Source organism: Anneissia japonica, unplaced genomic scaffold, assembly GCF_011630105.1.
Source record: "Anneissia japonica isolate Jap-2015-1 unplaced genomic scaffold, ASM1163010v1 scaffold11151_len745516_cov174, whole genome shotgun sequence".
Taxonomy (NCBI): domain Eukaryota; kingdom Metazoa; phylum Echinodermata; class Crinoidea; order Comatulida; family Comatulidae; genus Anneissia; species Anneissia japonica.
The window spans coordinates 435,169-447,736 of NW_022744950.1; the positions used below are offsets into that span (position 1 = coordinate 435,169).

General features: G+C 33.8%; 1 protein-coding gene across 1 annotated transcript in view; it reads right to left on the bottom strand.

The window, feature by feature from the left end:
• LOC117119756 (aminopeptidase N-like) overlaps positions 1 to 12,568 on the bottom strand; it is a 36,820-nt gene that overhangs the window by 12,483 nt on the left and 11,769 nt on the right. The window contains exons 4-6 of the mRNA XM_033264627.1: positions 8,195 to 8,468; positions 7,611 to 7,731; positions 1,888 to 2,042 (exon numbers count right to left, since the gene is read on the bottom strand). Of these exons, the coding sequence (XP_033120518.1) occupies positions 1,888 to 2,042; positions 7,611 to 7,731; positions 8,195 to 8,468 (550 nt within the window). The remainder of the gene's footprint in view (positions 1 to 1,887; positions 2,043 to 7,610; positions 7,732 to 8,194; positions 8,469 to 12,568) is intronic.

The window sequence follows — 12,568 nt, forward strand, 5'->3', positions numbered from 1 at the left end:
AGGGTTGTAGTGTACTTTTATTTTCATTTGCCAGAATTTGAAATTATGTTAAAGTACTTTTTGCCTTAAAAATAAATATTGCCTGAGGCCTAGTTATTCGTTGAAGTATTTTTTTTCAACTGCCACATGTAACAACCAATGAACAGGGAGGAGAGAGGAAGTTGATTAAAAACAACAATCATCAAAACAGCACAAAGCAACAGATGCCAAAAAATTATAAAAAAGTTTATCTAAGAAAATATAGCAAATTGACCAAAAGATGAATTTATTTATTCAAGACTAATTTTCATACTTTGTTTAGTTAACCCTCCGCCTGCCAAGTTCAATTAAAATAAAATTTTATTTTTGGTCAATTAGTGCACCCATCGCCACAAAAAACATGGGGAAATTTCAGAAAAAAATAAAAGTTTTTCTTTACTTTTATTACACCCACCGCTGCCTTGAAATCTCCAAAAATAAGATATCTATATTTCTTTCTAATTATAAAAATTTAAAGAATTTAACCATCACATTACTACACTGTTTACATTCAAGAATAAAATTTCATTTTTAGTTTCTCCTTCATTTGGATGTTCTTGCTAAATAAGAAAATAAATTGTTTTCCCGGCCTCCTCTGACAATCTTTAAAAAAATTAGTTCGCAAAAAGGTATAAAGAAAGTTTCGAATTAGCATGCACTATGCATTTAATTATTAACACACATTATATACAAGAGTACTGTAGAACAAATCATAGTGCAAAGAAATAGTTTCTTTGCTTTATGAACAAATGTATGGCTTACATTCAAAGAATCACATTCCACAGAAAAAATTTGGTATTTGTTTTTCAAACAGATGTTCAACATTGCATGGCAGATTCAAATCCTACCTTTTAATTTTTTCTGAAAGTACTTGTAAAAGTATACTGAGCTACTACTTTTCATTAATGCTGGGCTATTGCCTGGGAAAATGCTGGTACATGAAATCAAACATAATATAGTGAGTGGGCTTACACCGGAGGAGCTATAATATTATTTTTTGCGGTAAGGATGAGTTCACCAACATGAGACACACAGCCCATTCTTTCCAATTAGCTTTCAAGAAACTCTCAGCAACATATCACTCTTCTTTAATTATTAATGAACTCTCTTTCAATCGGCTCTTTGTAATCAACAAGTAATCACAACTGACATCTAGAATTTCATTACTTTCATTCCATTGCTCTTCTTACTTTTTTTAACATTTTTGAGTAATTTAAATCCAGTTACTGTACATTCTATTTGATTATTTATCTGTCAATAAAGTAAAACAATGTCCTGCTTCCACCTGACAAAACATGTTGTATGCCCACCTATAGTCATGATGTGCCTATATATGGTCATGATGGGATATCATCATGACCATATTTAGGCATAACACATGTTTTGTCAAATAAAATTTGACAGTCTAGACAGAGCTGAAGATACACAAACTGATTAGATATCTTTGACTAAAATATATTTACACTTTACATGTAGATGAGATGAGTATAAACTGAATAAATAAATTTAATTTAATATTTCAATGGAAAGCAGTAAAGTTCAAGTGTTGAGATATTAAATTCAATATCTGAATTGCATTGTAGGATTTTTTTCATGCATTAATCTAAACTTTGTATAATAAATTTCCACTAGTGTATTATACGCAACTATTCAAATTGCTTAATATAGTTTTGCCAGCTAATATTGTTTTCAAATTTCCCCTTCATCTTACAAATTTTTTAATTTTTTGTCAACCAGTTTTTTTCAACTATTTTAACCCCTTACCTTGAGTGACCCCTTGACCTTGTTTGAAAAATATCAATAGAAAATTGAAAAATAGTTTCCTATCCAACAGAAAGAGACATAAAATACTCTTTTTAAGAAAATTACCTGATGGGCAAGTTCATGTGAAACAACAGCACAGACACGTTGCTGACTGCTTGCAGATGATACGCCAGGCAGATACAGAAGGGCGGTCTCTCTGTACGTGATTAAGCCCCAGTTCTCCATGGCCCCCGCCGCAAAATCTGGGATGGCAATCATGTCTAAAAAAAATAAAATCAAGTGAAAGGCAAGTTTACATGATGTTGCTGAACTTAAGCAATTAATCAATACATAGCTGAGTACGAGGTGCATCTTATTAAATGACAATTCCAATCTGAAATCCTGTCAAAGCCAGCATTACTGATGATTAAAAAGAGCTCTTATCAAATCTTCATTACAACATAATTAATTTTCATAAGAAAAAAAAAAAAAAAAAAACAATGACACAGCTTGACCTTTGAAAAAAACAGTAGTTTACTTGAAATACATCAAATCAATACCATAGATTAAAAAAAAAACAAATTCTAGTAATAATAACTAGTTAAAGCCCTGTAGGGCACCGCTACTGCAGGTGTTGTTATATTTTATATATTAATTATTAAATGGGCACTGCTATTGCATTGTGGGCACCACTACTGCAGGTGTTGTTATATTTTATATATTAATTCTTAAATGGGCAACCGCTATTGCATTGTAGGCACCACTACTGCAGGTGTTGTTATATTTTATATATTAATTCTTAAATGGGCACTGCTATTGCATTGTGGGCACCACTACTGCAGGTGTTATTATATTTTATATATTAATATTTAAATGGGCACCACTACTGCATTATGGGCACCATTTCTGCAGGTGTTGACGTTATATTTTATATATTAATCATTAAATGGGCACTGCTATTGCATTGTGGGCACCGCTACTGCAGGTGTTATTATATTTTATATATTTATATTTAAATGGGCACCAGTACTGCATTATGAGCACCATTACTGCAGGTGTTGTTATATTTTATATATTAATCCTTAAATGGGCACTGCTATTGCATTGTGGGCACCGATACTGCAGGTGTTATTAAATTTTATATATTTATATTTAAATGGGCACCAGTACTGCATTATGAGCACCATCACTGCAGGTGTTTTAATATGTTATATATCAAATTTTCTTTGACAAAATCTGTTGTATGCCCATATATAGTCATCATGTGCCAATATATGGTCATGATGTGATGTCATGGCTGAGAAAATGGATGGGCAAGGGGATAAGAAACTAATAATTTTTTTATTTGGCCTAAGGTTACATGTTAGTGTCTATCTCGTGGGCATTTAGGAGAGATACAAGGCTATGGGGAGGGGAAGGAGACGGTTCACCACTCCTTCCCATATAACAAGTTTGTCTACCTTCCCAGCATATGCTATACTCTTCAGTAAAGAGAGAAAATACAAATAACTAACTAAACAAGGACACAAGCGACTTGCACTGCAAGGTTTTCCAACCCCGAACTCGAGTTTGAATTAACAAGCCACAATCATTGTGCCAACGGCTTCTACATATTAAATGTTGCTAGCACAATATGGCATTAAAAAATCCAGTGTGGACTAAACTAACATACAGGACAATATCAAGAAAATTTAGCATTGTGATATATTTGCAATGTATTATGGGATCAACATTTTACTTAGTCACTGTAGTTATTTTGATGTATTACAAGTTTTGTTTTGGAAGACTTTGTTATAAATAAAATCATGATGGCCTGGACGTACCATATTAGGGAAATACCTTCTATCAGTCTAATAATTCACTTCAAATTAAGTTAAAGCGATTTTTTTCTAACTTTTTATAGCTGGTTGAGAAGGATCAAGTAGTGATCTGTTAATGCCAGATGATGTATAGTATGTTTTATTACTTAATTTGTTTATCCTATATCATCAATCACATATTTATGGGATGGGAGGACTTACAATACTAGTTGACTTTTAATCTTTTAGATTGAGGTATTAGGTTTATTATTTATTCAACTTTCTTTCATAGGAAAATGTCCATTTACTACACAGATGTTTAATATTAAAAACCAAAGTTTTAATTTTAAAAAAAGATAATAAAACAACAGAGGCCTTGACATTGTTGTATGATGTGTGTCTGAAGTTGCTTTATTGTCAACTTATAGATAGTAACTCATCATGTCATGTTTTAGTCATCCTGACCTTGTATTTTTTTTATTTATTTATTTATTTTTTAAGCATACTTTGATTAAAATTTCAAGATAAAAAGGGCGACCAAAAAGGAAAGCAGGGGTGAAGATAAGACCAGGGTTGTTACTCTATACTCTAGCACAGTATCTTACAAGAATACTTTAGATATACTATTATGGTATATGCATGAAGTTTTGGGCCATAAGAAGAACGTTTCATAGCGTCTACTTAATCTTCATTAAAGACTAGAATGGTAGCGTATCTATTGTGTCCACATGTATCTACCAATATAGTAAGGGACTAATGTGGAGGGGTTGCTGGATGAGCAAGTGGAGAGCTCCTAGCTAGGAGAATAAGGTGATTTTTAACTACAATACATAAGAGTATTCTTTTCAGCATTATTTGCATGTTGTTATTGAGCTTGTTCAGCCTGGGGATCAATTATGTTTTCTGTGTGTTCACCCCTCACTTCTCCTTACACATGCCACTGGTTGGGCCTATAATATGGTGGTACAGTAGTTATTAATTCCTATTTATATTTTCCAATTCTCATCAGCCAGCTGATTTCTTACAAGAAAGATGGATGTTAATGATGTCTAGGCAGGCTTTCAAATGGTTACCCAATCAAGAACGACTTCAATGAATGAGATTTTCAAATTAGAGTGACATAAATGAATGTTTGCCAAGATTTTTAAATCTCAGACATATGCATCTGAAGTGCAGCAGTTACAACCAGTACTTGAATTGAGAATTCTAAGGAGTTCTCAATTAATCCACTTCATAAGGATAACAGTCTTGATATACTGCCTATGTTGAGTTAATAAACCTGATAGGGCCTTAAACCTTAAAGGCCCCGGCAGTTGCGTAGCCAGGAGATGTGCACGTCCCCCAAAAATATTCACTTCTCCCAGTCACCCAACCCCACAAATCATGCTCAAGTATGTTAAGAATACTGAACTGAAATCACCTTATTTTGCGAGCTAGTGCCCCTCACCTAATCATTGGTTCCCCCTTGTTCACCTTTGTGCCCCATCAGCCCCCCCCCCCCCCCCCACACTACCCTCCCCCCCACTCCCCATTTCAAGACTAGATACGCCACTGGGCCTGAAATATTAAGCAGCATAATATTTTGTCAGAACCATGGGTCTCAGATTGGCTGAATGAGGTCCTTAATTTGTAGAGTGGGTCTCCATAATATTAAATAAGCAAAACATGTCAAAAAATACCAAAATATGCCCTTGAAAATGTCAGAAACGATGGAGTTCCACAACAAGGCCCTATGCAGTCCACAACTATCATAGTACTAGGGCCTGAAGAAGTGTTAGTCAGGGAATTCACTTGTCTTTGTTGCACCACTGAACATGAAATACATATTAACCGTAGTAGCATTACAAATGCTGTTTATTATTTACTGCTGGGGAAGCAGAGCAGGCTATTAAAGTGTCCGATTTATCTTTCCCAAGAGAGAATCAGATTGTCAATCAAAATAAAATCTGGGAGCGCCTCTCTTTGGTGGTTTTCTAATTGGTAATCAGAATAAGAATTCTAAATTGGCAGTGACAGGCAATGAGGGGGTGGTAGCAGCATGTGTTATGACCCAACCATATCCAACACTGCGTGGGAAAGCAAACAATGCATAAAAATGGTTCCACTTTTGAACTCTTAATTTGTTAGAAAAGGGTTTTGTGAATTCATTGTAGGAGCGGTTTGGCGCAGCTGTTGCGTTTCTGCTTCTCAACCTTGAGATCAATGGTTCGATCCTTCACTGAGATTTTGTTTTTGTCCATAGGCAAAGTGCTTTACCTATGGTTGTCTCTCTCCACCCAGGAGAACAAGAGAGTACCTGGTAGGCTCAAACACAAAATGTGCTGAATTGGGGCTGCAACATTATGTGATTCTCCCCAGGAAGCTGAGTATGTGTTCCATATTCAAAGACCGGGGGTAATAATGCGAAGAGCTTAGAGGCCTTGTTGGCATTAAGTGCTGTATTTGTAATATACTATTATTATTATTATTATTTTATGATTATTATTATTATAATTATTATTATTGATATATTTTTCCATATTTGAGGGTGATATTTGTGAATAAAATTGAATCTTTTGATATTTTATCATGATAGTTTTTATAACTTAAATTTTTGTTTAGTATTTTATAATTTTCAATTCAACACTCCAATTTACTTTTTACAAAATGATTTAAAAAAAAATTAACCAAACCCAAATTATATAACCACTGATGGGTGTGGTTGAGAGTATAGCCTACTCCAAATCAAGATTACCAAAGTAATTGTCTTTGGTATGACTGTTCAGTAGTTATATATTTTTACAGATAAAAGAGAATAAAATCAACCTTTGACATGGAGTTCATTTTGTAACATGATTTTAGTCAGACATTTTTTTTGTAGGTCTATTTGTTTTATCTTCTATGTATTATTGATGACCAATTTGATGTTGTGACTCTTTGCACGTCATTCTCCATGGGCGTAGGCTGAAGGAGGCGGGGAGACACACCGGCCATGGCAGCAAATTAGTTACATTAATTAGGTTAAGGTAATAAAAATAACCAATAAGTTTTCATCGGAACTGGGATTCAGTTCGCATCCTCATATAATTGATCAATTTAAGTTTCAATATTAACATTTAAAATATACCCTCCTCTCACTGACATTTATTTTCCACCAAAATCAGACCATTTGATGCTTTGAACAGTTTTTGTATTTCATCAAAATGAAATTTCAAAATATACTTTTTTGTATATATTCCAATCATTACTTTAAATCCTTTTCATACAGATCGATTTTCCTAATAGGCTTCATCACTATAATTTAAAAAAGATAAAAGGGTTGTATTTGGAAAGAGGAAAGATGATCATGTTTGAAAGAGATGAAATGATAGGAAATCAGAGCATTTTGATGGAGACAAATTCATGCAGAGCAGAAATAATTATTTAGAGTTTAGCAGATTAGTTGGAATAGTAAAGTCCCAAAAGTTCTAGTGGCTATGTATTTTAGGCTTGAACTATATGTTTACCGACATCACAGCCTTCCAAAGGGTATCAGCAATAGGCATTGTTACTCTATCTTAGCATACTGTTGTAATTGTTGAGTAAATATGCTATCAGGGAATGCTGGTAAGAAGTCCTACTACTTACAACTACTACCAAAAGAAAATCCACTTTACAGCCAGAGTTACAATAAAAATGTGTTTTGGAATAATATTACAGTACAGTACCTTAAGCTGGGCAATCACTACATTGCATGACGGCCGTACGACCGTCGGCCAGTTCACTGCAGCGTATGACGGTCGTCCGACCGTTGGCTGATGAATCCAACTCCGCTCCCTGTGAGCGCTTGGCGACGCAACGCCGTCTGCTGATTGTTGGTGGCAGTCTGAACGGATTGTCATTAGAAACGATTCGCTGCGCTCATGTTGAAGTGTGGCGTTCACCGTAAAATCACGTCGGCCGACGATTGTTGGATGCAGTGAGTGCCCAGCTTTAGATGACATAACAACACAGGCAACAACAACATATGTTGAACTATAGTTTTTTAAATAAAAGTTGTTATATACTGTATATAGTTGTGTGTTTACTCACCCATCTTAGGAAGTGGGAATTTTGTGCCAAAATATTCATCATAAAAATCCAAAATATCAGCTCCTTTTTCCAAAGCGTAGTCAACCGAATCAATAGCATCTGGTCTTGCCCATACTCGTAGCTTAAAGAGAAGGAGGAGTTTCTTCAACACATAAATATGGCATCAGACATGATAATTTAGTAGAATAGTTCATAGTAAACAATTTCCAGTGGTGGATTCAAGGGCAGGCAGTGGCCAGCTGGCCTGGGTCCCCCTACATTTTTCAAAATTATAAAAATTACATTCAAATTTGAGAGTGCCATTTCCGGCCATCTAGAGGTGCCATAATCATAAATTTTCTTACCTCAGCCCCAACCAGGTGCTGCGGTGCTACAAACCCTTCTCCCCATCAGTAAAAATCCTCCCTTGGGCCCCCATCTATTTCGAATTCCTGGATTCGCCACTGATTTCAGTTTAATGATGATATTAATTCAATTTCACTTAATAGACCCTTAAAATATTTTCATTACATAGAAATTTACTGTCACACAGATTCAATTCTACAGTATTAAGATTCCTATCCTATGCACTTCAATGCACTTACCAACACATCATTTTTTGTAAGTTTTTCCTTTTTAGCAAAATCACAAACGACATAACAGAGGAGATATGTAGACATAGGCACACTCATTTGAAAGTGTGTAACAGACCATCCCGTTCCTGCCTCCTTAACCGACAACATCGGCATATTAGAAATTGCAATGAGGGAGCTGCTGTGCTCCATAGTAAGCGTGAAATTGGCTTTCATGTCTGGCTCATCAAAGCATGGGAATGCCATACGTGCGTAAGTCGGTGCGAAGAAAGTTAAGGAGAGCCATCTGCAAAGCGAGAAAAAAACATCAAAATTTATGATCTTTAACCAATTTCTTGAAGAGGAATCTTATGTTGCTACGCTAGGTTGGGAGCAAGTGATGTGTGAATCAGGAGACAGTTTCTTTACTCTTTTTTCAAGGTAAAGTTCAAAGTTCAATAACATTCAAATGGGGCTTTTACACATAGGACCTACCAACATTAAAGAATGAATGAATACAGTACAGTACAGTATGTTATTGCAATTTTTCTTACTGCATATTTCTTATTTCTAGAAGTAATTGTGCTGAATTCTTGTCCAGCATTTGGATGAAAATTCTTTTTGATTTTCTAAATTCATATTACTCGGCATTAAGATAGGGTCTATTTTTAAACTGAAAATGAAATTTTTGTCTAAGTGAATGATACCTAAAGACCATAATACTGCAATACCAAATGACAGTTCTTTAAACTTAAATTATAATATTAGTCAATTAATCTTTTAAAAATTTCAGAGATAATTGTCTGTTTTTTACTGATTTATACATCAAATCTTTTAGACTTTGAAATCAGGGGTGGCGCAAGCATGGGGGGGGGGGGGCTAGGGCCTCCTGTCTGGGAGAGCTGGTCCCCGGTCAGGGAGAAAAATCGTGATTCGTCTGGGAGGAAAAAATAATTATATTTATTTTCTAATATTAAATCGATTAAATAAGCCCCTGAACTCTCAAAATTTTTGGGGGCTTAGCCCCCTTGAGCACTTTTCAAGCCTTTGAAACGGCACTCAACCACACCCACTTTGCTCTCGTCTGGGAAATCTGACCCCTCGTCGGTGGCATCATTGCACCAGCAAACAACCCAAGGGTGATATTTGGCTTTAGTAAAATAAACAACAAAGAGCCTCCCTCCCTCATAACTTTTCCAGCCTATATAGGGTGATAAGCTAACAATTTTTTTATTGGGCCTAAAAGTAAACACTCACTCTTTACAGCAGGCCTAAAATATCTATGTTAAGAGGTACAGTGCAAACAGTATGTAGTGTATGGTCTGTTTGACCTAGAGGCAGCTTTCAGGCAATTATACTCTACACTAAATTTACACCAGACCCATATCAATAATGGAACTTCAACTTTTAAAAGGAATTACTCGGTTCAAATAAGACTAGACAAGTAAAAGTTGAAATCATATTCATAGAAAATGTATTTCCCACTGAAAATTCAAAAATGATTTTTCTTTCAAATATTATCCACTCTTTAACAAATATGAAAGATTTGATAATTAAGATACTTTCTATCAAATATCAGAATTTTCAACATTTGAATGACGGTTGAATGCTTTTTCTGGTGATTAGAATACAGGTCTCCCTAAAATTAAAAACTACTCCAATTAAAACCCACTTCCAATTAAAGACCATTGTTTTGTGGCGCCAAATTAACAAATGTCTTTATCTTTATGATTCTTGAGACCACAGCTGCTAAAGAACATGGTAACTCCAGTCCCAAAAGTGGTCTTTAATTGGAGGGAGACCTGTATTATCAACTCTCTGTACGAATATGAAAGAGTAACGTTGTACAGGGAGCTCTCATCGTCAAGGAGAAATATCCTAATTTTGAAACTGACATAAGAAGAAAATGTGAATCCACTCCGCAGTTCGATATTGATGGGGGCGCTTAACACAATTTTCACGTTAGGAGAGACGCTACTCAAACGGGGCGCTTATTCACGCGAGTAGGATAGTTACTTGATATTATTTGTATTAAGTCAATCATGTCTATTACTACTTTGAACATCATTGCACCAGCAAACAACCCAAGGGTGATATTTGGCTTTAGTAAAATAAACAACAAAGAGCCTCCCTCCCTCATAACTTTTCCAGCCTATATAGGGTGATAAGCTAACAATTTTTTTATTGGGCCTAAAAGTAAACACTCACTCTTTACAGCAGGACTAAAATATCTATGTTAAGAGGTACAGTGCAAACAGTATGTAGTGTATGGTCTGTTTGACCTAGAGGCAGCTTTCAGGCAATTATACTCTACACCAAATTTACACCAGACCCACATCAATAATGGAACTTCAACTTTTAAAAGGAATTACTCGGTTCAAATAAGACTAGACAAGTAAAAGTTGAAATCATATTCATAGAAAATGTATTTCCCACTGAAAATTCAAAAATGATTTTTCTTTCAAATATTATCCACTCTTTAACAAATATGAAAGATTTGATAATTAAGATACTTTCTATCAAATATCAGAATTTTCAACATTTTGAATGACGGTTGAATGCTTTTTCTGGTGATTAGAATACAGGTCTCCCTAAAATTAAAAACTACTCCAATTAAAAACCACTGTTTTGTGGCGCCAAATTAACAAATGTCTTTATCTTTATGATTCTTGAGACCACAGCTGCTAAAGAACATGGTAACTCCAGTCCCAAAAGTGGTCTTTAATTGGAGGGAGACCTGTATTATCAACTCTCTGTACGAATATGAAAGAGTTGATAATTAGGATAATTTCTGTAAAATATCAGAATTTTCAACACTTTCATATTTGAGCACTGATTTAACATATTCTAATAAAAATATAACTTTTTTTTTTTTTTAAACAATTGTTAACCCATAATTGTTAATTGCTTACACCAGAATTCTTAATATTTAAAATGTGAAATTTAAAAAATCTCATGTTTCAATAGAATATCTTTTATTTTAACTTTGAAATTATTAATTAGCAGGTCTCAAAAATGTGTTTAATATAAAAAAAAAGTAGGTCTCTAAAATTTGTTTAACATAAAAAAAAGCCCACACCCCACCCCCCACCCCTACACCAGTAGTAATTTAGTTCATGTATATGCAGTGTTCTTGTCTCATGTTCTATAATGCTTGTTTCTTGTTGTTTTTGCAAACTTTAACGTCAAATAAATGAAATGAAATTGTTTTTGTACTACATTTAGATATTATAAGAGGCCCTATATTTCGTGTACTTTTATGTCAGGTGATTTAAGTCTGAGTCTTCTCATGTTAATCATTCTAATCTCACTCCAATAACAGATCGGAATCTGTATAATGGAAGTGCCATCAGGCTGATAGAAAAATCCCTATCAGCGAGAAGTTATAATATTTGTTGTATGTGATAACTGATATGTAGTGGATGACCCGAGTCCATCTCTAAATAGAATGAGTTGAGTACTCTCACCTGCTTTTAACTTTAATAAAAATACTCATAAAATCTGCTTATGAACTAGGCAGGAAGAATTTTGAAGACATTACCGTGAATAAAATGAAAGCATTTCTATGTTGATAATTTATCAACTTATTCAGTTTTACCGCACATTCTGCATGTGACTGTTTCTAATTCAATCAATCAATCAGCTTTTATTTTGGATTTGAGTCCATGTGAAAACATACAAAAGGACAAATATGAACAGGGGTAATAATGTGAAGTGCATTTAGAGGCCTTGTTGGCATAAAGCACTAAATATAAGTTTAACATATTATTATCATCATCATCATTATTATTATTATTACTATTATTATTACTATTATTATTATTATTATGTTACTAACACCTACCTTAAGGAAAACTTAGACAATAGAGAAATTAGGGAACAATTAAAAAAACGACGTTAAGGGGAAAATAACATGACGTTTTTAGGGGAAAATAACACAAAAGATCATATTATTAATATTATTATTATTATTGATATTATTACTATTATTATTACTATTATTATCATTATTAATAATAATATTATTATTATTATTAATATTATTATTATTACTATTATTATTATTATTACTATTATTATTATTATTATTATCAACTGACAAGTAGGCCTACCTAGAGAGAAAATGATACATTAATATATTAATTGAAGTATGTGGGGTAAAGCTGTTGCATTGTTGAGTGTGATTTTAAAATAATAAAACAAATATTACAATTATTTCAAAAGATCTTAAATATTACTATTACACTTTTGTTTCACTGTATTGTTAACTTGGATCTGCCTTTAATAAATTATCACTATAACCAAATTATATGGAGGTGTGACTCACCTTTCATTTTTTTTTACTCTATACACTACTTTTCCCATCTTTTAAATATCATTTTCTGATTCATAAAATAAGAAACTCTA